General features: G+C 48.6%; 1 protein-coding gene across 15 annotated transcripts in view; it reads left to right on the top strand.

Annotated features, from left to right (window-relative positions):
- The window catches only part of EXD3 (exonuclease 3'-5' domain containing 3), a 193064-nt gene that overhangs the window by 40836 nt on the left and 124280 nt on the right, over window positions 1-27948 (top strand). For 13 of the 15 annotated variants that reach the window (XM_084820581.1, XM_084820586.1, XM_084820587.1 and 10 more), the window contains 6 exons: window positions 399-566; window positions 10762-10815; window positions 12454-12593; window positions 13215-13306; window positions 16176-16249; window positions 16340-16378. In XM_084820581.1, the coding sequence (XP_084676707.1) occupies window positions 399-566; window positions 10762-10815; window positions 12454-12593; window positions 13215-13306; window positions 16176-16249; window positions 16340-16378 (567 nt within the window). The remainder of the gene's footprint in view (window positions 1-398; window positions 567-10761; window positions 10816-12453; window positions 12594-13214; window positions 13307-16175; window positions 16250-16339; window positions 16379-27948) is intronic. The other 2 variants (XM_084820583.1, XM_084820582.1) reach the window with 1 other exon arrangement.

The raw sequence follows: 27948 nt of genomic DNA, 5'->3' as shown, positions 1-27948 counted from the left end.
CTGCCTCTGGGTAGGGAGGCTCCACTTGGTTGCTGAAGCTGCTCGCCATTGATAAGACTTCTCCTTCAGGGATTCATTCAGTCTTTTTTAAAAGTCACCTAAGCTAGTGGCGGCCACTAGGTCTGCTGACAGTGAGCCCCCCAAATTAATTTTGTGTTAGGCAATACATCACATTGGGAGATGAGGCGGAGGCCTACTTGGGAAGCAAAGTATGAACAAGATGAGGTATGGAGTTTGAGTTTCTTGAGGGTCAGTAGATCTGAGGCGGAGAAGCAGTGGCTTCAGGAGCGTGACCTCAGTTTCGTTCTTGGGTCACGCTTTCCCACTTTGAATAGAAGTGAACTGCCACATGCAGAATCATGACCTCTCACTCCCTCCCTCTCTCTCTGATTTCTCAGTCTGGCCTGAAGCTAAAAAAGCTTCAGGCCAGTGTCTTTCCCGTGCTCGCTCAGTGCCACGGAAGCTTGCTGGGCCCGCTCATCAGCATCTATCAGCTCCACAGCGCAGACCGCCACCATCTGCTGAGCTACGTTGGCCACCTCTACCACCAGGACAAATTCAGAGAGGTGGGTGTTGTCCGTTGCCATGAGTTGCCCCTGCCCTGCCTGCCACTCGCCCTGAGCTCCTAAGCAGAGGGAGCAGGCCTGGTGCTTGCAGAGCCGTGGAGAGATGCTGCTGCCGCCGTCGATTGTCTTGAAAGCACCAGTTTGAAGAACTCAACGGGTCGAGGCTTTTCCTAGTCCCCGAAACACGTTTGTGTTGGAGAAATGAGCATGTCATGTACCAGTCTGGCCATTCTGTGGCAGTGTTGCTCCCTGCCCTAGGTCCAGCTTAAGTGTGGAGGTCGGTGGCTCTTAAAGCAGGAGGAAAAGGGTCTCTTTCTTGGCGGGGGGCCAGTATCTTGGGGCCTTGCCTTCTGGAGTGAACGCAGCCGGATTTGGTGCCCTGCTCTGGTTTGGTGCCTCCGGAAGAACGCCTCACCCCCCCCCCCATTTTTCTCCTTTTGTTCTGGTTGCTGAAAAAGGCATTTGACTGCAGGGCTTCATCTATGTATAATTTGGGGGGTGGGAGGGGTTTGGATCCAGCTTGTCCAGCTTCTTCCCAGAACCTCGCCACCCGCCTGCCTGGATGGCCAGAGGCTACGCAGTCCAGATAAGGAAAGGAACTGCCATCATACACAGGAGCTGCCTGATGATGCTGGGTCAGACCACTCAGTCCAGCTGGCCCAGTGATGTCTGCTGTGGCTGGCAGCTGTTCTCCAGGGTCCCATCACCCACAGCGCAAGATCCTCATAACTGGAGATGCTGCCAGGGATTGAACCTGGGCCTTTAGCTATGCAACACATCTGAACTACCAATGAACTATGGCCCATCCCTGTAACTGATGCACACATGGCCATTCACTGGGTCAGGGGCATCGTTATATCACGGCCTACCTGGGCACAGGGCATGGATCTTTTGAGCTGTCCTAATTGCCATTTTATTACATTTTCCCATTGGCTTGCATTGGAAAACAGAAACTGACATAACGTTTTTAGTTTGTATGATAAATACATGCAATTTGGAGATCTTGTAGCCCCCATGGATATGATTAGAATCATAGAATAGTATAGAATAGTAGGGTTGGAAGGGGCCTACAAGGCCAAGATTGTACCTGCCCAAATTCAGGAAGCTAGGTGTAGTGGTTTTTGTGCTAGTCACAGGTAAAATTTGCTATTTTCAATAAAATCTGTCAAAGCAAAGAGCTATAATTTTTTTGTTCTTCCACATTAGTGCATGCAATGTGGGAACCTGACAGCCCCTATGGACCTGATTGAGCCTGCCAAAGTTCAGACAGGTCCAGTGGCTTTTGTGCTAGCCACAGGTAAAATTTGCTTTTCTCAAAGACTAAAACAAAAAGTAAAAAACTGTCAAGCCATACAAGGGATTAGAGATCTTAATCAGAAGGTGTTTAAGGTGACCGTTAGGAGGTCACTATCCCTAATCTCTAGTGTAGGGTTGTTGTTTTTTGAGGTGCAAACAACTTTTCTGTTCTTACATGTCTACTTTTGGGAGCTTGCTTGCAATGAAAGTTTGAAGAGGGAGAAGGAAGGGAAGAAAGAGTTCCATGTGAAATACTGGTGTTTCACACAGCATCTGATTTTACTGCCCCAAACTGGAATCTTTGGCTTCTGCAGAAGTTTAGTAGCTTCAGTACAGCAAAGGATCCAGTCAGCCTTCACAAACTTTGTTCTCCCCCTCCCCCTTAATTTCTCCTAAATAGCTGTAGGTCTCAAATTATTCCAAAAGGAGGGTTAGGAGTATGTGGCGTCATGATTGAGGAACTGCTGAGGCTTTTAAATCAGTTCTACAGTTTTAAAAAAGCTAGAAAAAGCCCTCAGCCACCTCACCTCATAAAGTTAATTTAAGTACGTGCAATCCTTATAAACCTTCCACAGCCTCCTAAATTCCTCTACTGAGTACTGCCTCTCTGAAAGGAACCACTTGGTTTAGGGAATTCTCTCTAACTGCATTTCCAGTCACCACTCTTCTTTTCTTCTTCCTTCCCCTATCCTGCTCTTTCTTTCTCTTCTTTATTCCACCCAGAGCATATCTTGGGGAATTGTTAAAGAGAATTCTCTTTGGTAGGCGAGAGAAGTTCTGAACTGTATTTGACTTTATACAAACAGACAAGAGGGTTAGTTTTCTCCTTCTCACTCAAGTCTTTGAGAAAGGTGGCTTCTCATGGTTGCAGAGAAACAAACCTGGGGCTGTTTTGTTTGTCAGTTGCCACTACCCAGCAATAGGAAGGGCTGCAGCTCAGTGGCAGAGCACATGCTTGCTATGCAGAAGGTCCCAGCATGTCCAGGCAGGGCCAGGAAAGAATCCTGCCTGAAGCCCTGGAAAGCTGCTTCTGCCAGTCAGTGTCGACAGTACTGGACTAGATGGACCCAGGGTCTGACTCAGTATAAGGCAGCTTCCTGTGTTCCTCTGAACAGAAAGCTTTATAAATAGGAGTTTGGGGTTTGTTTTTTTTAAGTGGAGGGGAGATAAATACTGCTAATTTATGCAAGCCTATGCATGCCTACCCAGAAGCCCCATTACGTTTAATGAGGCTTACCCTCAGGAAAGTGTGCATACGATTCCAGCACAAGGTACTTTTGCAGGGAGGTTTGCACCCTGATGTTCTGCATGTTTACTCAGAAATAAGTCCTGAGTTGTGAGCAAGGTACTGAAGGCTTAATATAGTGCCTACCCAATTCCATCTAATGAATTGACTATCCTTTCAGCTCAGTCCTATGCATGTTTTGTCATGTGTGTGTGTGTTTTTAAAATTTTGCATGAACTCTAGCTTCAGTGCTGAGGGAAAGGCACTTAGTACATGGGTTTCTCCATAACTTAGCCCTAGTTTTGAAAACAGACTCATTGACTGAATCCTGGTGAAGTCTTGGCACAAATGAAGTTATGGGGAGGAAGCTATAATGAGAGCTTGTGTATAACAAGGAGGCGGTAGAGGAGAGTTGCACAAAACAAGACATCTGTTTTTATGAAGAGTTGCTGGAAGATGGTAGGATGAGGGATGGTTGCATGGTGGGGAATAGAATTGGTAGGGGGAGAATGTAAGTGCTCAGTGGTGAAAGAGAAGCATTCTGCATTTGCTAAGAGGCACTCTGTATTTAACAACAGAAGAGCTGTGCTACATCAGACCGAGGTCCATCTAGTCCAGAATTCTGTTCACACAGTGGCCAACCACATGCCCACGGAAACCCACAAGCAGGGCAGGAGTGCAATAGCACCTTCCCACCCATGTTCCCCTGTTGCTAACATTGGTGAAATGTAAATAAATTCTAGTATTCCAAATTTGCATGCATGTATATCCTTCAGGAACTTAGCAGGTTTCTTGCCTGGGGGACACCTCTAATGACCTGTGTATTTTCATACAAACGTACCCAAAAACTATAGGGGAAGGGGTGAAGGGAAGGGAAAGCAAATCATTCCCTCCCTGAAATTGAAGAACTCCCCTTCCACATGAACTACTGCACCTATCCTTCTGAAACTTTGCTGGTTTCTTACTTATGGACAACTCCAGGCTGTCTGTAATTTTCAGAACAATGGTCCACAAGGAACATAGGGAGATAACTATGTCCTCTTTTGGAGACCTCAAAATGTCAAGGCCACCCTTGCACAAAAACCCCTGTGGCTGTCATTCTGAAATTTCGCAGACATGATCTCCTCTGATGGGGCAATGAATCCTGAAAATTGTATGCAGTTCTTCCAAGTAATAAAAATGTTATTGGCAGTTCCCTTTAAAAGAAAATCAAAATATAACCCTGCACCTCTACCAAGTAGCAAACTCGCTAAAAGTGGGCTGGATGAGACAACTACAGTTGGCTACAGAATCGGACTCAAAAAGTGTTTATCATAGGGAACTGGGGAGAGGTAACAAGCGGGGTACCACAGGGCTTAGTCCTGGGCCCAGTGCTCTTTGACATTTTTATGAATGACTTGGATGAGGAGGTGCACGGAATACTTACCAGATTTGTGGGTGACACAAAATTGGGCAGGATAGCTAATACCTTGGAAGACAGAAACAAAATTCAAAGTAATCTTGATAGACTGGAGTGCTGGGCAGAAAACAACAGAATGAAATTTAACAGGGATAAATGCCAAGTTCTGCATCTAGGAAAAAGAAACCAAATGCACAGTTACAAGATGGGGGATACTTGGCTCAACAATACTACAAGCGAGAAGGATCTTGGAATCGTTGTCGATCACAAGCTGAATATGATTCCAGCTGAACATCAGGAAAAACTTCCCGACTGTTAGAGCAAGGCGACAATGGAACCCATCCCTGGGGAGGTGGTGGGCTATCCCACACTGGAGTCATTCAAGACGAGGCTGGACAGCCACTTGTCAGGGATGCTCTGACTTGGATTCCTGCATTGAGCAGGGTGTTGGACTCGATGGTCTTATAGGTCCCTTCCAACCCTACTATTCTATGATCCTATGACCTATTTTACTGACATTGGGCAGGTGTAATCCCCTTCTAGGGAGCTACTATGCCTAAAATTATCATCCAGTTCTGACCAAGAGAAAAAAGTTAACAGTTTTTTTCTAATTTCCCATGGTAGTTAGCAGGAAGCACAAAGACTAATTTTTCCACACGTTGACTCGGGTTTGGTGCTAGGCTGAAATGGTCAGACTATAAATTGGCCCGAGCAGAAGCAGGATGTTTTCCAAAACGCTGAATCGGGGTGTGAGTTGAAGTGGGGTGGGGGTCAGTGCAAACTTCTTATGTATGTATGTATGTAATCTATAAACACACACATGCACACCACACACACACACACGAGGTGCGCTTAGACTCGGAGATAGATAGATAGATAGATATGCAAATTTGTGTTATGGACCTGTACCCTGGATCTTTAAGAACCTAGCAACGCCCCTGCACTGGGTCAAAGTAGGAATGGCAGCTAAGCTCCCATATTACTTATATACTATAAGAAGGGACCTGAGGCTGGATTAGACCAAACATCCATCTGGTTTCCCAGAGTGGCCAACTAGATCTCTTCAGGAAGACTGCAAGTAGGGCCTGAAGTGAAGAAATTAGCCCTCTCCCATCAGCTCTCTCCCATTCTGGTATTCTGAGGTACACCAGCTCTGAACATGGAAGCTCTATAGAGCCATCATGGCTAATGGCCATCCATAGACTTCCATGAATTAGTCTAACCCCCTTTTGAAGTTATTTAAGCCAATTGCCGTCATCACATCTTGTGGTAGCGAATTCTATAATTAATGACGTGTTGTGGGAAGAAGGCCTGGCTTTTTCTGTCTGTTGTGAACCTCCTGCCAGGTTGTGCCATCGGGCGATGCCAAGTACCAAGATTAGGAGAAGGGGGTGGGGACAGCTCTCGATCCATTTCGCCCTCATTACAAATAATGCTGTAAACCGCTTATCCTGTCCCAGTTCAGTACACACCAGAAGCCAGTGCGCAGGCTGAAAAATAAGCAGTAGACCTATGGAGTGGTTCCTGGTGGCCATCTTGGTTTCATTAAGAATCATTTGCTACCATGGAAACAAGCGCTAACAAGTCCCAGTGCAAAGTCCTGTATGAATCTAGCTGTATAGGTCCAACTGTGGGGCATGCATAGGGTCAGGTAGAGGGTACATGGGACAAATAGCCACATAGGTCTTACAGGTGGGTGAGGGTAAATTTTTATTATTTCTAAGCCACCTAAAACCCACTAGGCACCATCCACAGATAAAACAGAAGGTTCACAGGCATTGAATGTACACTGTAGCCTGCCTAGAGGCCTCCCCTCCATGCGTTTCTTCTTGATGAACGGTTTCTGAGGGAACCAAGATGGCTGCCGGCAAGTCCTCTTTTTCCCCATTTTGGGGAGGGGGGGAAACAATGCCGGAATTGAACAGACTTTGAGGCTAATATAGCGGCAATGCCCCCCGCCCTTGAATAGGCCAGGGCTGTGCTTCAGAAAGAATGAGGGGCTAGGCAGAAGGCCGGGTAGGGTTTCATCCCCATCTTATGTTACACTTCAGCCTTTCAAAGGGTGTCTGGGCCCACTTGAATGGGCCTCTCTCGCGCTCCCCAGTGTGAGGATGGGGCGGACAAAGGGCACTCTTGTCACCGGCCGGCCCCTTTAGGGAAGAAAAGCCATTGTCATATGAACAGGAGCAGTCTGGCGTGCTTCAGTGCCCCATGATACTGCTAAGTCCCCCTCCGCAAAGTACATTGAAGGCCCTGTCAGCTTTGATTAGCGGGGTCTCATGACTTAATGTGCCACGATATTTCATGTCGGAGGGGTGGCGGCCGCCTCTGGGCGGCATGAATGCCCTCTATTGTCCATTGAGTTATTTTATTTACATTTTTTTAAACAGCTTAAAGGTAAAAAAAAACTGTGCTTAAACCCCCCCCATCCCCCCCCCCAGTTCTTTTAACTTGGGGATTTTGGGGGAGGAGGGAATGCTTTTGTGGGTCGCATAGAGTGGGACTTGTTTTTTAAGCCCAGCCTCAAAAGTTCTGCTGCTGTTTAATAGCTGTATATTAAATTCTAAACAGGTGGTAGCAGAAGAGGTAGCGGGCTGAGGAAGAGGTACAGTAAATAGCCTGCTTAGTTTCTGACAGTAGGATTATTCTGAAATGGTTTCCATTTAGTGCTTTCTAGCCTGGGAAAATTATATTAATCTGTTTTCTTGAAGGCACAGAATCATAGCATTTGAGATTAGTAAAGGCAGAGGGGAAATAGTTCTAATGCTCCTTTCATTCAAACATTTAGATGCATTTTCAGCTACAGAATTATAGCCAGGTAGGGTGTGTGTGTGTGTGTGAGAGAGAGAGAGAGGACCTGACCCTGAAGCAAAATGTGGTAGTAGAGTCCTGAAGTGGTAAAATGGAATTGGATTATGCTGCACCAGACTGCTTATTGGGGGATACCATGTTATTTTTAATGCTTCCTTCTATATGCTTTCATGCAAGTAGAGAACTAGCACATCAGAGAGCAGGCTGGACTAGAACCTTTATCCTTGAGGTGTAAGAGTTTTTTGTTTAATTTTGAGGATAGTTTGTTTCTTGCTCTTGAGTGGTTTGATTGCAGAAAAGGGGTGTGAACATAGCTGTGCCCAGGAGTGTTGGGTACACAGGCATGCTGTCTGTTTATGACAGCATTTCTCAGAGCATAGAATATATGGGATTAGACAAATGTACAGAGAAGGAGAGGACTGTCGATGGACATTAGCCATGATAGCTGAGGGAAACTCCAGTTTCAGAGGCAGTCATAAGAACATAAGACGAGCCATGCTGGATCAGACCAAAGGTCCATCTATCCAACTTTCTGTTCACACAGTGGCAAACCAGCTGCCCACAGGAAACCCACAAGCATTACAGGAGTACAACAGCACCCTCCTGCCCATGTTCCCCAGCAACTGGTGTACATGGGCTCACTGCCTCTGGTACTGGAGGTAGCACATAGCCATCAGGACTAGTAGCTATTGATAGACTTCTCCTCCAGGAATTTATCCAGCCCCTTTTAAAGCTATCCAAAGTGGTAGCCATGTTGTGGAAGTGAATTCCATAGCTTAACTCTGTTAAGTGCTGTGTTAAGAAGGCCTTCCTTGTCTCTGTCCTGAATCTTCCACCAATCAGTGGGATGACCCCGTTGGGGTTCTAGTATGATGAGAGAGGGAGAAAAATGTCTCCTTATCCACTTTCTCCATACCAGGCATCATTTTGTACACCTCCATCATGTCTCCCCAACCCTCCTTTTTTCCAAGCTAAACAATCCCAGCTGTTGTAACCTTCTCTCATAGGGGAGATGCTCCAGCCCCTTGATCATTTTAGTTGCCCTTTTCTGCATTTTTTCCAGCTCTACAGTTATCTTTTTTTTTTAGATGTGGTGACCAGAACTGCACACAGTATTCCAAGTGTGATCGCACTATAGATTTGTATCGGGGCAGTATGGTATTGGCAGTTTTATTCTCAGTTCCTTTTCTAATTATGCCTAACATGGAGTTTGCCTTTTTTTACAGCAGCTGCACACTGAGCTGACATTTTCTTCTAGCTGTCCACCACAAACCCACGATCTCTTTCCTGGTCAGTCACTGGTAGCTCAGACCCCATCTGGTTATGCTTGAAGTTGGGATGTTGTGCCCCAACATCCATCACTTTACACTTGCTTACACTGAACCGCACTTGCCATTCCGATACCCATTCTCCCAGTTTGGAGAGTTCCTTTTGGAGCTCCTCACAATCCCCTTTTTGTTTTTGCCACCCTAAATAATTGGTGTCACTGGCAAACTTGGCCGCTTCACTGCTCATTCTTAATTCCAGATCATTTATGAACAGGTTGAAAAGCATTGGTCCTAATACAGATCCCTGTGGGACCCCACTATTTACTTCTCTCCATTGGGAGAATTTACCATTTGTTCCTACTGTCAGCTTTCTGTTCTTTAACCAGTTACTGATCCATTAGAGGACCTCTCCTCTTATTCCATGACAATACATATCTGTGAATACCAGTTTCTGGGGGGGCGGCGGCGGGGGGGGGCAGTGACAAGGGGAAGGCTTGCTCCTTTGGTATTGCTTGTGGGCTTCCCCTTTGGGCATCTGGTTAGCCACTGTGGGAAGCTGGATGAGATGAACCTTTGGTCTGATCCACCATCGGGGCTCTTCTTATAGGCCATCATCATCTGCCATTTCTTGTTCCCATTAGTAGATTCCAGAGAGAGAACGTTCCCAAGTGTATATAAAAATAACAGCAAGGGAACAGCATAGATGAGCAGTTGGGTATGTTAAATCTTCCCTTGTGGCCCTCGCTGCTCTACTCTCATTTCCAAAGTTGATCAAAATAGAAGCGTGGGAATGACTTTGGTCTCCCAACCGCTTTCTTTCTTTTGCTTTTCAGTTTTTAAGCTGCCGCAAAGTTCAGATTCATATTGGAGGCTGAGTGTCCAGAGGACATTTATTGCAAGAGGTCTGTTTGGTAAAGCATATATGTTTGGGAAAAGACCATAAGCACTGCACACACACACATACCACAAATGGGACCTGCAACAGAATGACCACTCTTAAGACACATCAGGGGTGGAGGACCTCAGGCCCAGGGGCCAAATCCCCAGAAGGCCACGCCCCCTTCCCCAGGCAATTGTTTGGTGGCTTTTGTGCAGTTTTTCCCCATTCTAAAAGGTTGAAAGGCCTCTCTTAAGGCTTAGTGACTGGCAGGAAGAGCTGTAAGCTACAATAGGCTGGAATTTTGGCCCTGCCCCTTTTGCGTTTGGCCCACCCACCACTGGAATGTGGCCCCCGAGAACTTCTCCAAATGGAATTCGGCCCTTGGGCTGAAAGGGGTTCTGCACCCTTGTTATATATGATGATTCGATGCATGACGATGTGTGGACCTCTGTTGCTGACGCATGGAGAGGGCTGCATTGTTTGGGGCCTTCCATCCGACTTAAAAAATTGAAATGTGGTTTGCCTGAACACTGGAAATAGAAGTGAGGTATTTGATATGTTCAAGATGCCCTGATTACTTGACTCCTGAATGTGGAACATTTTGTAATTATGTCCTTTAAAGTGAGGGACTAAAAACATAGCCCAAGATGGCTCCAGTACTTCCATATCACCCAGAAAGTTGAAGTTAGGTGTACATGGAGCCCTGGAGTCTGCACTCCTGGGCCTAGGCCAGCCATACCCAATTGTAGCTGGACATTATGGGAGTTGTAGTCCAAGACATCTGGAGGGGACCGGGTTGGCAAAGCCTGGCCTAGACATTACTGGAAAAATCTGTAGATGGGTCATTTGTGCAGCTAACTGTTGGGCTATATATGAAGGGTCCAAGTTCTTGTTATGAGGGAGATGCTGACCAGTTCGTGGGTGGGAAAAACCTGTGTGATGTGTTGTCACTGAGTTGTATTCCCACCTACCGATTAAAGCATCACCTGGTGAAGCAGTGGAAGAGCTATATCGCCTGTTCTTTCAATTACACATCACCAGGGAGATATGAGTTGGCTACGCTCTCCCTGTGATGTAGTTTGGTCCAAAATTGCCCTCATAATGGAGGCCAGCATTTCAGAAATGCCGGGGGCGGGGAGACTGTGGCCTTTTCATGAAACTTTTAACTGCCTGGGGGTGTGCAGGTGATTTTCGTAGCACCCAGGAAAGTGCCTTTGTTTCTGCAATAAGTGTATGTGTAGATCTGCTCACGCTTTCTGTTATATGTTGTTGCTCTTCTCTGTCACGAATCTTTCCCAACTTTTTGTGTTTTTTAGGCTGCCGTTTTAAGCATAAAACTGAAACTGCAGCCAGACCTGGAGTTTGAGAAGGTAATCCATGCAAATCTGTGCAAAACACAAGTCTTAAAAACTGTCCTTTTCCTGCCTGTCTGCTTGCTTGGCTTTCTCCCAGAAACACTAGCTGTCTACCTGCAGGGAGCTGTTTTTCATTGGGGAATGTTCAAACACGTAATCCCCCAGAGTCCAGAAAAAAATGGAACTAGCTGATTCTGGTGAGTGTATAAATTGGTGTATTGCCTGGGCTTATCACTGTCTCTTGGCACCTCCAAACCTTAGCATCCCACGGCTGGGGCAATACAATTGGTCACTGAATGAACCAGGGGACAGGCTTACCTAGTTTGGTAGCTCTCATGGTGGGCCATTCATACAGCCTCCGGTAAGCCTCTTTTTTCAGTCCGTCCTTTCTAAATATCACCCATGCTTGCCGTGAGGTTAGCTGGTGATGTGACACATGCACCCCCCCCCCCCAGGCTTTCTGGGAGTTTCACCTTGATTCACAAGTGCATAGAATCATAGAATAGTAGGGCTGGAAGGGGCCTGCAAGGCTATCGAGTCCAACCCCTGCTCAGTGCAGGAATCCAAGTCAGAGCATCCCCAACAGGTGGCTGTCCAGCCTTGTCTTGAATGCCTCCAGTATGGGAGAGCCCACCACCTCCCTGGGTAATTGGTTCCATTGTTGTACTGCTGTAACAGTCAGGAATTTTTTCCTGATGTTCAGTCGGAATCTGGCTCCCTGTCACTTGAGCCCATGATTCCGTGTCCTCCACTCTGGGATGATGGAGAAGAGATCCTGGCCTTCCTCTCTGTGACAACCTTTCAAGTACTTGAAGAGTACTCATAATCTACTAGGTTCTGTTCAAAGCTAAAATTGAAGACAAAATCTGTTCACACGTGCACCATCTAAATGTTAGGCTTCTGCGAGTTCTCCCCTCTGTGTTTTGCGTTGGCGGATGGTTTCTGAGGGCGCGGAGACAGCTCCTCTTTGAAACCACCTTGGGTGCAGCTTGATCCCGGAAGCCCACCCAGACTCACCCTGGGGTGGGGTGGGTGGCACCCATGTGGCCCGCTTAGCCCCAACAGGATCAGCTGGACATGTGCCTGGAGCCTCGAGGTGTGTGCACTGGCAGCTCGGGGGGGGGGGGGAGGCCATGGGGGCGAGGCAGCAGCATCCTCCCTAGTCTCTGCTTGGCTGTATCGCCCCTCCACTCCAGGCAGCCCATTGGTTCCTCCGGGCCAGACCTGGGCATAAAGCCACTGCCCATCTGGCCAGCTACCTGGCCACTCTAGGCGGTGTACAATACTAATAACAAATTTACATAATCAGCTGAACAAACAAAAAAAATAACAAAACAACACTGCTCTAAAAACTCTGGCTGTGCGCATGTTGGTTCCAGGTCCCTCCACTTGTCAGCCCGCCAACTAGCCTTTGGCTTCAGCTCACCTCTGCTTCACTCGCTGTCCACCGGCTCCCTTGCTCTCTGGCCTGCCCTTGTGCTGATTGCTCCCTGACATCGCAGTGGCAGCCTCTATCTGACCAGAGTCCTCGGCTCTGGCTCTGGCTTGGGATAGCCTCAACAACAGCAACAACAGGCCTGTTTGGCTGGCTAAGAAACCACTGCTCCACCAGCGATGCAGATGTGCCCAGATGCTTCCTCTTCTCTGCCCTAGATGTGCATCCCATTGCTGCTTCAAGATAAAGCGGACCTTGTGGAAGCCTATGTGGAAGGCTACCCTGACCTGCAGCGGCAGCTCGTGCAGCTCTTGGACTCGTGGTTTGTGCCCAGCTTCCAGATCAAGGACATCGCAAGGTTAGGGGGCCGGCACGGTTTCCAACTATGTATTTATTTCTGGCTACAACAGCATTCAGTCTTCTCTGGTCAGTGGGGCTAATACGATAAAGTAAACAAAATACTGCACCAACCTTACCCAAAATCCATATGCAAAATACGCACATGTCTATCATTTCTCCTGCTGCATAATTTTGCCCCCTGTTTTCAAGAATTTGTTCTGGAGAGGGGTAAGAGCTATGCAGAGGACAAAAGCTCCACTCTTGGACCACTGAAAGTCTGAAGTAGCCCACTCACTCCTACTGGCTTCTGACATTTCATCAGGCATTGCCCACATGCTTTCAGGCAGAATCTTTACAACCATAGGGACTAGGAACGTGCTTTACACACACACACACACATCTCTGCATGTAAAAGCAGCTCATGTGCCCAGAGGAATTGCACCTCTGATGGCCAGGTGCTTCCAGAAGGGAGGGCCCTTCCCATAATGCCTTACATTCTTTTTCCTGGAGAATCTAGGTGGCCATGCTCCACAAAGTGAACCCAGAGTTTATGGGGCCAATGGCCAGGCCCCATGCAGGATTTCCTAAGTTCTTGAGCAGAGCAGACCTTTTTTGTCTTTGTTTCTTGGTTCTCTTCCAGGCAGTATCAAGCTGTGAGGCCAGAGAAGATCAACTATAGAGCATTGAATAAAATGGTCTTCCGACTCCTGGACAAATACCAGCTGGACCCAGGTAGGCTTATAGGGCATCATGTCAGAGAAACACAAGCAGAAGGCTGCATGGAAACTGTTCCTGGACCGCTGTACTTCAGTCAGAGAGGGAGTGGGGCTGGGCATGGTCCAATATTCCCCCACGTTTACTGCTATATATTTTATTTATACCCCATCTCCTGTGCAAATGGACACTCAAGGCAGCATACAACACTGAAATCAAGAACAACATAATCAATTAAAATCCAAAAATAAAGTATTACCCGCCCCCCATGTAAAGGGAGGAAGTTTCTAGCTGAGTGTGCACCCTGGCAGGCTAGTTTTCTGTGTGTGTGAATTTTTTTCTTTCAGTATGTGCTTGAATTTTGAACCATGCAGTCTAAAGAAGTGGCAGAGTTGGAGCAGTCTCACTGCAGGAATTCTGGTTTGCATTGATTGGCTCCAAGTTACTTTCTGCCCTTTCAAAGAGAAAATCCCCCCTGCCCTCGATGATAAACCCTGTCGCCCAGGGCTCAGAAACTCCAGTGTACACAGAGGCATCTCCAGCCTGCAATGGCCTACTGAGACTTCCCCTGGTATTGCCCATGCACCCTTTCAAGCATTTCTTTTTAGCCATAAGGGCTAGGAACCTGCTTTTTAAAAAAATGATAGCTGAAATTCTCAGGAAATGGAATTCTGTGCCCAGTGCCATTTTCTGCACCCCCTTCCTGTTGGAATTGTGGAACACATACAACCCTGCTTATTTACATTTTCTTATTTATTATCAAGATTTATATCCCACTCTTCAAGCAGATTTTTAGGGCGGCTTACAATAAAATTAATTTTGGTTATCTGGATCCTCAACTCGGCTGATTTTGAAGGGGGATATAAAGGCCTGCATATGTAGGTGAGACAGCTAACTGAATAGATATAAAGCTAACGAGTATCCAAACCAGTGTGTGTGCTAATTGGCAGCTCCGGGTGGTGAGCTGTGTCAACACTAGAGGGTAGGAGAGGGCTGTTCCCAACAATTTTAACCGCCCTGTGCGTGAAGACCTTTCTTCTTCTTCTCACCTTTTGTTTGTGGTTTTGAGTGATACCTGACATGGCACAAGATGGATGGAATATCATTCGATGGCACTGATGCAATAATACCTCCCTGAGTTTTTCTGAAAAGAACTTTTCAAGGGTATTTGAGACAAAGGGACCTTGTGGGATCTTTCCAAACATTTACGGGCAGAATCCACAGGGCATTCTCCTGTGCCAGCCCTGCTGAGACGAGTTGGCATGGTGGGCCATCCTGGCCGTTCTGCCTCCAGCTCCCCTAGGCAAGGGGCCATGAGCACAATCTTGGGGTCACATTCATGCTCCACAGTGCACGCTGTGGTGTCCACATGGAACTCCTGCGCACGCAGGGACCCCTCCTCTTCTATTGTTTCCACAGTGTTGGCAGTTGGGTGCTCCACCCACCCATTGCTTTTTGCATCCAGAGCTTCTCTCTCAATAGAAATGTGCAGGGAAGCCATGGCAACCTCTTTGTATGCGCCCGGGTCTTCAAGCCGCCATGGTGCCAGAAGGGGCCCATGGCCTGGATTTGTCATTGAACAAATCACCATAGCTTTAATACATACGACCTTAACTGTGGATGAAAGTTAGAACCTAACGTAACTGCTCTTAGCGGGGAGCCACTGGCTGCTGAGGGACAGAGCTTTGAAAGGGCTTTAGCTCTGTGGTAGAGTCTCTGGTTTGCATGCAGAAGGACCCAGATTTTACCCCCAGCGTCACCTCCAGGTAGGACTCCAGTAGGGCTGGAGAAAGTCCTGCCTGAAACCTTGGAGAGCCACAGCTGCCAGAGTTGACAATACTGGGCTAGATGGACTGATGTTCTCACTAGGCATAAAGCAGCTTCCTAGGAGCCTGTCAGGTCACCCTACTTGCCCCCCCCCCCCTTCAAAGGAAAAGCGTGAGAGTTTAAATGCAGGTTTTTAATCAAATGGTTTTGAAGCGTCAGGAGACAAAAGTGTAGAAGGGTTTTGTGTGTGTCTTTCTTACTAACCAATTTCTGACTTGTTAATTAAGGGTGTGGTGATTTCAACCATCATCAGAGATGGGGCTTTAAGAATGATTTGAATGGTGTGACCTTCTCAGTATTCAGCAGATGTTGCTGCTTTTAAAAATGGTTTCAAATCCAACCCTTTGTGGTGCAGTCATGGCCGGTGTGTTTTGGATTTGGATGGGGAGATCTGGGTCCCAGGAAGGCTGAGGCTGTTGCTCAGAAGCAGCACCTCTGCTTTGCATGCAGAACGGCCCAACTTCAATCCGTGTCATCTCTAGTTCAAAAAGACAAGGGAGCAGGAGAGGGGATGGACCAGAGGCCTCACTCCATAGAAGGCAGCGATGTGCTTTCTGCATGTTTAGTTGGACATCTGGCATTATCTGCCTTTTGGCCAAGGGCTCATGGCACAGGGGCAGAAGAGCAGCTGTTTTGCATTCCAAAGTCTCAGGTTCAGTCCCCGGCAGCATCCCTGTTAAGAGAGTCTTGGGCAGCAGGGCTGGGAAAGACCCGCACCCCGTGCCTGAGCCCCCAGAGAACTCCAGCCTGGGAAGGCCACCCATCTCAGGGGTCCCTGGACCAGCAGCAGTGCAGGTCCTGCGTTCATCTCTGCTCAGCCATGGAGCTCACTGGGTGGCCTTGGACCAGGCACTCTCAGTTCAAACTACCTCACAGGTCTGTTAGGTTAAAATGGGATCCCCCACCTCCAGCCCACCCCTATACACACTGCATACAAATGTGGCAAAGTTAAATACATGCAGAACCCTGTTTGCTCATTGCCTTGCCTGCCTGCCTGCCACTTTGTATTACCCCTGATCCATGCTGTCTTATTTCCCCCACCCCTGTTGACTTGTTCCAGCTCTTTGCCCTAACGTTATCAACCAGCGGCACCTGGGCACTCTGAAGTACCTGCTGCACAAGAGATTTGTTGAGGTATGTGTGTGTGTGAGGAGGGTGCACAAAGGCCACTGTGGTTTCTGTGCCCAGAAGACTTAACAGTGTTGTCTGGCAATTTTCTTACAGAAAACCATGACACAGGAAAACTGGGCCGACCATGTCCAGGTAAGGGTAAGAATGATCTTGCTTCCGGCTCCACAGACCTGTGTCTTCTGCACAAAATAAGAAATTTAAATTCTGCATCCTGGCACCAAGGAAAGTTGGATTCTGTGACTTGCATGAATTATGCAAATCAGTCAGATTTGTATAACACCTCCCATTTTACATAATTTATTCTGCAATCACTTTTGTCTTTCTCTCTCTTTTTTTAGTATTTTGCAAAATTTATTCTGGTTTTTCCTAGTTATACGCAAGAGACAAGGAATGATGTAGGGCATTGAAAGTCCCACCCCTGATCTCTGGAAATCTTATCTTAGCTGCCCTTCGAGGTTTCAGCAGGCTGTGCCCACCTGCTGTTAAGTGTATCTCCACATCCATAAGGGCTAGAAACTTGCTTTTTAAAATGAAGGCAGAGATTCTCAGGATGCTGAATTCTGCATTGGTCTCAGTTCCATATCTGGGTAAGATCACTTGCCAATTTGGTGCCTAGAAGCCAAAACTGTACCAAGAAGAGGAGGATTGTTCCAAAGTTCCCCTTCATGGACCACTGCCTTGCTGTGGCGGAGGGGCTTCCATAACTCAGTGAAGCCATACGCTGTGCCGTGTGGGGCCACCCAAGACGGACAGGTCACGGCGGAGAGTTCTGACAAAGTGTGGTCCGCTGGAGAAGGAAATGGCAACCCACTCCAGTATTCTTGCCAAGAAAACCCCATGGAACGTATCCCAAGGCTAGAAGAGATGACGCCGGAAGATGAGCCCCTCAGGTCGGAAGGTGTCCAATATGCTACTGGGGAAGAGCAGAGCTCCAGAAAGGGTGAAGCGGCTGGGCCAAAGCCGAAAGGACACTCAGCTGTGGATGTGTCTGGCGGTGAAAAGAAAATCCGATGCTGTAAAGAACAATATTGTTTAGGAACCTGGAATGTCAGATCAATGAATCAAGGTAAGCTGGAGGTGGTCAAACATGAGATGGCAAGATTGAACATCGACATCTTGGGAATCAGCGAACTCAAATGGACAGGCATGGGCGAATTTAATTCAGGTGACCATCATATCTACTACTGTGGGCAAGAATCCCGTAGAAGAAATGGAGTAGCACTCATAGTCAACAAAAGGGTGGGAAAAGCAGTACTGGGGTACAATCTCAAAAACGATAGAATGATCTCAGTACGAATCCAAGGCAAACCATTCAACATCACAGTAATTCAAGTCTACGCCCCAACCACTGACGCCGAAGAAGCTGAGGTTGATAGGTTCTATGAAGACGTACAACACCTTGTAGAACTAACACCAAAAAAAGATGTCCTCTTCATCATAGGGGATTGGAATGCTAAAGTAGGAAGTCAAGAAATCACCGGGATAACAGGCAAGCATGGCCTTGGTGTACAAAATGAAGCAGGACAAAAGCTAATAGAGTTTTGCCAAGAGAACACGCTGATCATAGCTAACACTCTTTTCCAACAGCACAAGAGGCAATTCTACACATGGACATCACGAGATGGCCAATATCGAAATCAGATTGATTATGTCCTTTGCAGCCAAAGATAGAGAAGCTCTATACAGTCAGTAAAAACAAGACCTGGAGCTGACTGTGGCTCAGATCATGAGCTTCTTGTTGCAAAATTTCGGCTTAAATTGAAGAACGTAGGGAAAACCACTAAACCATTCAGGTATGACCTAAATCATATCTCTTATGAATATACAGTGGAGGTGAGGAATAGATTTCAGGGATTAGACCTGATAGACAGAGTGCCTGAGGAACTATGGACGGAGATCCGTAACATTGTTCAGGAGGCAGCAACTCAATCCATCCCAAAGAAAAAGAAATGCAGGAAAGCAAAGTGGCTGTCTGATGAGGCTTTACAAGTTGCTGAAGAAGGGAGGGAAGCGAAAAGCAAGGGAGAAAGGGGAAGATATATCCAACTGAATGCAGAGTTCCAGAGAACAGCAAGGAGAGACAAGAAGGCCTTCATAAATTAACAATGCAAAGAAATCGAGGAAAGCAACAGAATGGGAAAGACTAGAGATCTCTTCAAGAAAATCGGAGATCTCAAGGGAACGTTTTGTGCAAAGACAGGCATGATAAAGGACAAAGAAGGCAGGGACCTAACAGAAGCAGATGAGATTAAGAAGAGGTGGAAAGCATACACAGAAGAACTATACAGGAAAGATCGGAATGTCCCTGATAGCCATGATAGTGCGGTCACTGAACTTGAGCCGAACATCCTAGAGAGTGAAGTCAAGTGGGCCTTAGGAAGCATTACTAACAACAAAGCTAGCGGAGATGACAGTATTCCAGCCGAGCTATTTAAAATCCTAAAAGATGATGCTGTTAAAGTGCTGCACTCAATATGCCAACACATTTGGAACACTCAGCAATGGCCACAAGACTGGAAAAGGTCAGTTTACATTCCAAATCCAAAGAAGGGTAACACCAAAGAGTGTTCAAACTACCGTACAATTGCGCTCATTTCACATGCCAGCAAGGTGATGCTCAAAATCCTACAAGCTAGGCTTCAGCAGCATGCGAACCGAGAACTACCGGAAGTACAAGCTGGGTTTTGAAGAGGCAGAGGAACTAGAGATCAAATCGCCAACATTCGCTGCATCATGGAGAAAGCAAGAGAATTCCAGAAAAACGTCTATTTCTGCTTCATTGACTTCGCTAAAGCCTTTGATTGTGTGGATCACAACAAACTGTGGCAAATTCTGAAAGAGATGGGAGTACCAGACCACCTTACCTGTCTCTTGAGAAACCTGTACGAGTGCCAAGAAGCAACAGTAAGAACTGGACATGGAACAACCGATTGGTTCAAAATTGGGAAAGGAGTACGACAAGGCTGCATATTGTCGCCCTGCTTATTTAACTTATATGCAGAGTACATCATGAGAAACGCCGGGTTGGATGAATCACAGGTCGGAATTAAGATTGCCGGGAGAATTATCAACTACCTCAGATACGCAGACGATACCACCCTAATGGCAGGAAGCAAAGAGGATCTAAAGAGCCTTTTGTTGAGGGTGAAAGAGGAGAGTGCAAAAGCTGTTTTGAAACTCAATATTAAAAAAACTAAGATCATGGCATCTGGCCCCATCACTTCCTGGCATATGGAAGGGGAAGAAATGGAAGCAGTGACAGATTTTATTTTCTTGGGCTCCAAGATCACCACAGACGGTGACTGTAGCCATGAAATTAAAAGACGCTTGCTCCTGGGGAGGAAAGCTATGGCCAACCTAGACAGCATAGTAAGAAGCAGAGACATCACCTTGCCGACAAAGGTCCGTCTAATCAAAGCTATGGTTTTCCCAGTAGTACCGTATGGCTGTGAGAGCTGGACTATAAGGAAGGCTGAGCGCCGAAGCATCGATGCCTTCGAACTGTGGTGCTGGAGAAGACTCTTACGAGTCCCCTGGACTGCCAGGAGGTCAAATCAGTCCATCCTAAAGGAAATCAACCCTGAGTGCTCATTGGAAGGACAGATACTGAAGCTGAAGCTCAAATGTTTTGGCCATCTAATGCGAAGAGAAACTCTCTGGAAAAGACCCTGATGCTGGGAAAGACTGAAAGCAAAAGGAGAAGGGGACGGCAGAGGATGAGATGGCTAGATAGCATCACTGATGCAATGAATATGAACTTGAGCATGCTCCGGGAGAGTGCGCAGGACAGGAAGGCCTGGCGTGCTATGGTCCATGGGGTCACGAAGAGTCGGAAACGACTGAACAACAACACGCCACTATGGCAGAAAACGGTTGTCCTCAAGAGTGCAAGCCATACAAAGTGGGAAGGAAACCAGAAACTCATCCTCACTCCAAAGAATGCCTCTCTCTTTGGAATGTTGTAATTATGGATTTAGGGGAATCCAGGCCAGTTTGGCAGGGTGTGAATTTCTGAGTTCATTCAGCCTGCCCTCTCAAGCATTCCATCTCCACAACAGAAAGAATGGGGAAATTTAATGCATTGAGAGAGAGGGAGGGAGAGAGAGAGTGAAAATGTCTCTGCCAATCCTTCCATTTGCTAAAGATCCTGCAAACATACTTATTATTGCTTTGGCCTGCAGCCAGGTGGACTCCTTGAAACAAGATCAAGGAGCCATAATCCAAGAGTTGATTCTCCACATTTTGCAGAAGGAGGCTGTTGAATTCTGGAGTGTTGCACTTCAGGTTGTGCCTGGGGGGGAGGGGGAGCTATGTTCCCCACCGCTACCCCTGCATAAAGAACTTGCAGCATATATCAGACAAGCACATCAAAGAGAGGGCAAAATCTTTCTCTGTTATATGCTAGATTTCTCTATGCAGGTCTTTTATTTTTCAGTGGGGGGAACCCTTAAGGAAACGCTGCCGTCTGCAGTGTGACACTCCAGCATTCTACCTCCCCATTCTCAGCAATACGTAGACAGCTCCCAGTCCTGTCCCCTGCATGCCAAAGGAAATACAATCTACCTGATGGGGTTGTGGTTAGAATTCCTGAGCTCATCTATGTGAAGCATGTGCAATATTTAAGGAAAGCACCACATCAGTTCTAAGTATTATTTTGTATCTAAAATTATTATTAATAAACAGAACCTGGGCAAGGAAAGAAGAAAATATGGGCAGAAGGCCAGTCCTCACTCATGTGGGATGGGAGGGAAGGGATTCTGTGTCAGGAAGCATGTCTTTCCAGGAGTGTGAATCCCCTCCACACAAATTTCATTTTAAAACAATTCTTAGTATTTATAGTGCCCAGGAGTTTTGAGTTTCACAAATTTTCAAAGACCCTGACATACGCTATCTCAATCATCCTTATGCTGACCCTGTAAAATAGGCCAGTGTTGTTATCCCTAAGACCACCCACAGAGCTCACAAGGCTGAGAAGAGATTTGAGTGGGGGGCCTTTCCAGGCACTGTGCAAGGCCAGCCATGCCATTCAGCAGAGTGAGGTGGCCAATGCGGGGGTGGCTGGGGGCCACAGCAGGCCCCCAGCCATTCCTTCTTAGCCCCCCTCCCAGCTGTTCCTCTCAGCCTCCCCGGACATGTCTGTCCTCAGGAGCTGGTGCCCTGATCGCTTGTTGGTGTCCTGGGCCATCTGGCTGGCTCGCCTTCTCCCGAAGCCTCACAGAGAGTGCCATTGGGAACGGCCTCTGACTGCGCAAGGAGGCAGCACAGGCCATTGAGTGCACACATGCTACACTCCGTGTGCCACATAGTGCCCCTGCCACTCCTGTTTGCTGGGTTTATTTGTGCGGATGGCAGGCAGGCATCGGGCAGAGCAGTGAGTGAGCACGTGGCAAGGTGCTCTGCGCCCCCAAAGGTAGCTGCCCGCCCTCGGATGTGGTGGAGGACGTCGCTCCATCCCCAGGGCAAAAGGGTGATTGCACTGCCAGGCCAGGCGGCTTCTGCCCATGTGCATGCTGTCATCTCATCCTTTCCCTCAGGCAGCAAAATGTCTTGGCCTGGCCTGCTGCTGCGCTTTGCCAGCTGCTCTGGAATGTAAGGCTGGGTGCACCCCTTTGCCTCAAGCAGCCATTGGAGTGCATCATGCTGTGGAGCTGACCATGAAGGCACGCTGGCTCCCCCCACCTGGCCGTCCTTTGAGGTCTCCCTTGGGGGCCTTGCTGCAGTGCCCTTTGCCATTAGGGACGTGGAGGGAGGAAGTAGCTGGGTTGGGGACTTCTCAGTAGTGGCACCAAACTTGGGAGCTCCCTCCTGAGGGAGGTTTGCTCTGCCCCCTCCTCTTCCTGGGCTTCCTGACATGGGGTGAAGGCAGATTTATTCCAAAGAGCTTTTGGTGCTCTCTCTGACATCGGGGGTTTCGTAATGGTGATTCTCTTGGGGTTTATTTATTTGTTCTTTGTTTTAAGCATTTCTGTACCACCATCCAGCATCAAATGTTCCCAGCTTATGGTAAAGATAAGAATACAGCCCGGGGATCAACTATAAAATCTGAACAGTAGCAGGTAAAAACAGCAGAGGGAAAATGGAGAATGAAAAGTTGCAGGATAATAAAAAGGTCTTTGCATGGTGCCAAAAAGACATTGAAGTAGGTGCCAGGTGAGCCTTTCTGGGAGAGGTTTCCACAATTGGGGTGCCACCCCCAAGAAGGCCCTTGCCCTTGTTGCCACACACCTCACTTCAGATGAGGGGGGCGATGATCTCAGCCTGTGGGCAGACATGCATGAAGATGGGAACCCTTTGGGTATTGGGGTTGTGCTGGTTTTTCTCTATGAAGTATTTTGCTGCCATGTTTTTGCTCTTGCCAGCTCTCTGCTTCTATTTCTTTTTTAAAAATTAATTGTTTAAGTACTTTCACTTCTGTTTCATGCCATCGTGTTTCTGTGGGCTTTGTTGGTGCCCCGTGGGGATACAGCCCAAAGGCGAGTCGTATTTCACCTGGCGTTTTGCCACAGAAGTTGTGGTGTCAGCAGACAACTGCTGTGCCAGGGCATTGGTGTGAATGTGCCCCAAGTGATGGAAGGCAATGTATGCCTCAGGGCTACTGCTGGTCATGGGCAGATGAGTGTGGGAGTGGCAGACAGCAAAAGGACATTGAAATGGGCAGGAAATGAATGGTGGCTATTGTTATCTCACTCTCTGCTCTGCTCAGGGGCTTTGACATCAGTTCTCAGCCTGAGCTGTGGGCCAGATGTCTGTCTGCCTGCAGCTTTTGGGGGCTGCCAGCAAGGCAGTAAAAGCACTTGCCCAAAAGGAGCGCAGGGTGTGGCGCTCGTGATCCACAGTCCTTGTGGAGGAAGGCTTTAATCGCAGGTTACTGTTCACCTTGGAAATCTTTGCATGCTTTGGGATTATGGAGGGAATGATATGTCTGGGTTTGTTTGTTTTTTCAAAGTGTTGCCAATTGAGCTCTTGCTGCTCTTGTATAATTTCCCTTCATCGTGAAAGCTGGAATGTGGGACGGGGCTAACTGAAAGTAGCAAGGGGCGTGGAAGGAGGCAGGTCTTCCCAAGAAGAATAACAATGCCAGCTGATGTAGTGTAGTGGCTATGAGTGTTGGATGGGAGCTCGGAATTCCCCCGTTCAAATTTCACCTCTGGTACAAATTCACTGGGTTGCTTCAGGGCCAGCTTAGAGAGCCGGGAGGATCAGATGGATTGGGCCACTTCAGGGTGTGTGTATATGTGGTGAGAGGGAGCTTGTCTATTTTAGTGGTCCCCTGCAAAAAACAAGCCCTCAAGAATGGCATGTCTGGGAGACATCTGGGAAGGATGCAGAGCCAGACCATTCATGATGCAGGAGATCTGTGGTGGTCAGGATCGCCTGCCTTCTATAAAACAAAATGAATAGCCCCCCTGCCACCACCATTTGGATCAGGGTTTTTTGTTGTTGTTCAGTTGTGTCTGACTCTTCGTGACCCCATGGGCCACAGCACGCCAGGCCTTCCTGTCCTCCGCTCTCTCCTGGAGCATGCTCAAGTCCATATTCATTTCATCGGTGATGCTATCTAGCCATCTCATCCTCTGCCGTCCCCTTCTCCTTTTGCCTTCAGTCCTTCCCAGCATCAGGGTGTTTCCCAGTTACTTTTCTCTTTGCGTTAGGTGGCCAAAATATTTGAGCTTCAGCTTCAGTAACTGTCCTTCCAATGAGCACTCAGGGTTGATTTCCTTTAGGATTGACTGATTTCACCTCTTTGCAGTCCAGGGGACTCGTAAAAGTCTTCTCCAGTACCACAGTTCGAAAGCATCGATTCTTCGGCGCTCAGCCTTCCTTATAGTCCAGCTCTCACAGCCATACGTTGCTACTGGGAAAACCATAGCTCTGATTATACAAACCTTTGTTGGCAAGGTGATGTCTCTGCTTCTTACTATGCTGTCTAGGTTTGCCATAGCTTTCCTGCCAAGGAGCAAGCGTCTTTGAATTTCATGGCTACAGTCACTGTCTGCGGTGATCTTGGAGCCCAAGAAAGTAAAATCTGTCACTGCTTCCATTTCTTCCCCTTCTATATGCCAGGAAGTGATGGGGCCAGATGCCATGATCTTCGTTTTTTTAATGTTGAGTTTCAAAACAGCTTTTGCACTCTCCTCTTTCACCCTCACCAAGAGGCTCTTGAGATCCTCTTCGCTTTCTGCCATGAGGGTGGTATCGTCTGCGTATCTGAGGTTGTTGATAATTCTCCTGGCAGTCTTAATTCCGACCTGTGATTCATCCAACCCGGCGTTTCTCATGTTGTACTCTGCATATAAGTTAAATAAGCAGGGCGACAATATACAGCCTTGTCGTACTCTGCAGGTTTAAACCCTGCCCACCCCCATTTCCCTATATAAATTGCCCCCTCTCCTGGAGCTGCTGTTTGTCCTGTGGAGGAAACCTTCTGTAAGATGATGATAATAATAATATGATGATGATAGTGATGATAGGCCTTAGAGAGAAAGAGGTCTCCCTGGGAAAGAGCTACAGCCCTGATCAAAATGGCTTCTCTCCTCTACAGTTGCTATTAATATTTTTTAAGGCCACAAAAGAGGCAAACATAAATCTTTGGCCCTTACATGTACGCACACATCTATATATAGGGTTGGACAAATGGATGGGCCAGTCAGCAGTTCTTGGCCATGATAGTTTAAAGCAGAACCTCTGCCTAGAGGGGCAGCCTACCTCCCGAGCACCAGCTTTTTGGAGACCATCCAGGAAAGGCCGTCACCTTTGTTTTGTGCTTGGAAGCACCTGGCCGGCCACTATTAGAGTGGAGGGCTAGGTCGACTTTTGGCCTGATTCGCAGTTTGGCCGTTCAGCTCTGTCTCAAACCTCCTTTGGAGGAGCCATAGCTCAGTGGTGCAGAATATGTTCCGCACACGAAAAGTCTCCGGCTAAGTCCCCCACAGTGCCTGCAGGTAGGACTGGGAAAGTCCCGTTCCTGTATGAAACCCTGGAGAGCTGCTGCTGTCAGTCAGTGCAGGCATTCCTGAGCCAGAGGGGCCAGTGGTCTGGCTTGGTCAAGCGCTGCTTGTGCTGTGCTTTCAAGACCCAGGCCTTGACGTGCCTCCCCTCCTCCTGCTGCACTGTGTTTTCTCCTCATACGTGTGCAAACACAGCCTGCCTGGTGGAATGCTGCTGCTGCGGCTGTCAGGCCTCATTCCTGAGATGCTTTCAGCACACAAAGGTGAGACACTCCTGTTGGGGCGGGAAATACATCGCTGGATGGCCCAAGGTGAGGGAGCTACCAGAGGGGGAGGGGTGCAGACCGTTGGGGGGCCAGATGTGCTGCCCGTTGCTGCACAGATGCAGCAGTGCCACCGCCAAGGCAGGCTGCCCAGTGCAGCTGCCCCAGTGTGGGCATGTGCAGAACGCGGAAGCCCTCCCTGTAGCTCAGGTGATACCACCTTCCTGCCAGAGCTGCAGGACCCTTGGGAGTGATGAGAGGCTCCCGGTGTGGGGAGGACAGGGCACCCATCACAGAAGACTGGGAGGCTGGTGCCCGCGGAACACAGTGGCACTGCCCAGTGATGTCACGCCAGGTTGGGACCAGTCCTGCACATGAAGACCAAGCCAGTGCCTAGCTGGGTGCCACCCACCACGAGCCCTGGGTGCACTTATGACTCTTCCTCTGAAACCAGAAGTGGGCCGTACTTATGTCTTTGATGGGTCACATTTGCTGTGTCAGTCCAGTGGTCCACTCAGTCCAGCGTTCTGTCTCCTAAGCAGCCTGCCCCCAGGGTCCTCACAAGCAGGACGTGAAGGCCCATGTTCCTTGGTGTCTTGAGTCCAGAGATCTAGGCGGTCCCTGTATGCGGAGGCCGTAGAACCGCCCTGGGCAGGACAGCACCCTGCGTGGGTTGTTTTTAAAGACCCCACCTTTCCTCCCAAGGGGCTTAGGATGGTGTACATGGTCCTTCCCCCCTCCCCACATTTTTATCATTACAACGGTCCTGCGAGGTCATTTGGGCGGAGAGCAATTGGCTCAGGACCAGTTGAGGGTGGGAGTCTGAGCCCAACACTCTCCGCTCCGAGTCCCATGCTCTCACGCAGGGGAGCAGAACCTCTTCTGGTCCGAGGGCTGAGCTCCGGTGGTGGGCGGGGCTGAAGGCAAAGGGGGCGGGGCTGAAGATGCCGGCCTGTTGCAGCTGACAGCTCCTGCTGCCAGTTCGAGAGGCTTTCCACCTGTCAGAATGGGAAGAAATGGCATGGACGCTGGGGAAACGCCAGACGATTGGTGGGGGGGGGAGAGGGGGGGCAGGGAAAGGAGGTGGGGCCATCTGGGGAGCCCCAGAGGGCTGCATTGGGAGGCCAAGCAGGCTGGATTGGGTCCAAGGGCCTGAGCTTCTGCACCTCTGGTCTAGCAGCCCACTGCATCTGACCTGCGTGCGATCTGAAGGGCAGCCCAAGGCCTGACTGGGCCGAGACTCAGTAGACTCCACACGCCTAGTCGAGCGTTCTCGCCAGCCGGGCTCCTTGCGGGGAGCTCATGAGCAGGGCAGCAGCATGCGGCTCGTCCCAAGCGAGCGGGCTTGTGGCAGGAGCCCGGACCCTTCCTGGCAGTGACAGCAAGACCCCCCTCCCCCCGCCGACATGCTGATTCTCTGTGGGCCCAGCGTCTTTCTCTTCCGAGACCTCAGAGAGCTGTGCAAGGTGCCTTGCTGGTGGTATCTGAGCTCTGCTGCATCAGCAGCTCTGAGGGCTCAGGCAGTACACCCGCACGCTCCCTGAGCTCGAGAGAGGAATGCAGCTCGACCAGCGTTTGCCCACTGGTGCTGAACCTATAAAATGAAACACAGGCTAGAACAGCGAGAGGTGCAGATGTTCATAGCTTCAATTTCATCCTTGCCAACTTCTTGAAAATCCCACGCAAGAGGGAGATTTGGGCTTCTCCTCTGGACCCTGAAGGAGCCACTTTTCAACCAGGCTGGATGGAAAGCCAAGGAAACCCAGCATTGGCCTACTTCAGGCACTGACACTGATCCAGGCCATGGTCTACAATGCAGGCTTGAGGCCAGTGCTGATGGCATGCATCCCGCAGCTGGGGCACGCCTCCCCTCTTCTCCTGTTTCGAGCTACCCATGGTGCAATGTTAGAGCTGCCCCCTAACCACAGTTGGCTCCAAATCACTCTCATCAGCCTCAGTTAGAAGGGGCTTGCAAACTGCCATTTCTGCTAGCCATGGCTTGCATTAATGGTGCAAGTGCAATGCTAGTGGGGGCCAGTTCCCAACCTGAACAGAAAGGCTGCACAACCGTGGGTCTGCATTATCTCTGCAGCGCTATGTCTGCATCAGGCTGGAACGCTTCCGGACCCTCCGATTTCCAATGTTGCCTTTTAGCCAGCTTTGTTAATCCAGTAAATTCTGTCACCGTGCGTTTTACAACAGGAAAAGTGACAACAAGTCTCTTTTTTTGAGGATTTGCTTTGGGGGATGACCTGGAATGTGGAGCATGGAGAGGTGGAGGTGGTGGCACATCATCTTTGAGATGTGTGAGAGGAAGAGGTGCCCGGATTTGGCGGCTGCTTGACTCCTGGGGATGCAGATGTCTGGTGGCTCTGTTTCCTGGCTTGACCTTACAATGCTTGAGATTAGGGATGGACAGACTGTGTGAAATATGCCCCATCTGTGTTTTGCGGATTGTCAGGCGCCTTTTGTTCTGTCGTCTGCTCACAGA

This window comes from Heloderma suspectum, chromosome 14 (assembly GCF_057233095.1).
Source record: "Heloderma suspectum isolate Gila_16-S chromosome 14, 16-S_ref, whole genome shotgun sequence".
In the NCBI taxonomy this organism is placed as follows: domain Eukaryota; kingdom Metazoa; phylum Chordata; class Lepidosauria; order Squamata; family Helodermatidae; genus Heloderma; species Heloderma suspectum.
The sequence above is the reverse complement of the archived record's forward strand: the minus strand, read 5'-3'. Positions and strand labels throughout refer to the sequence as shown.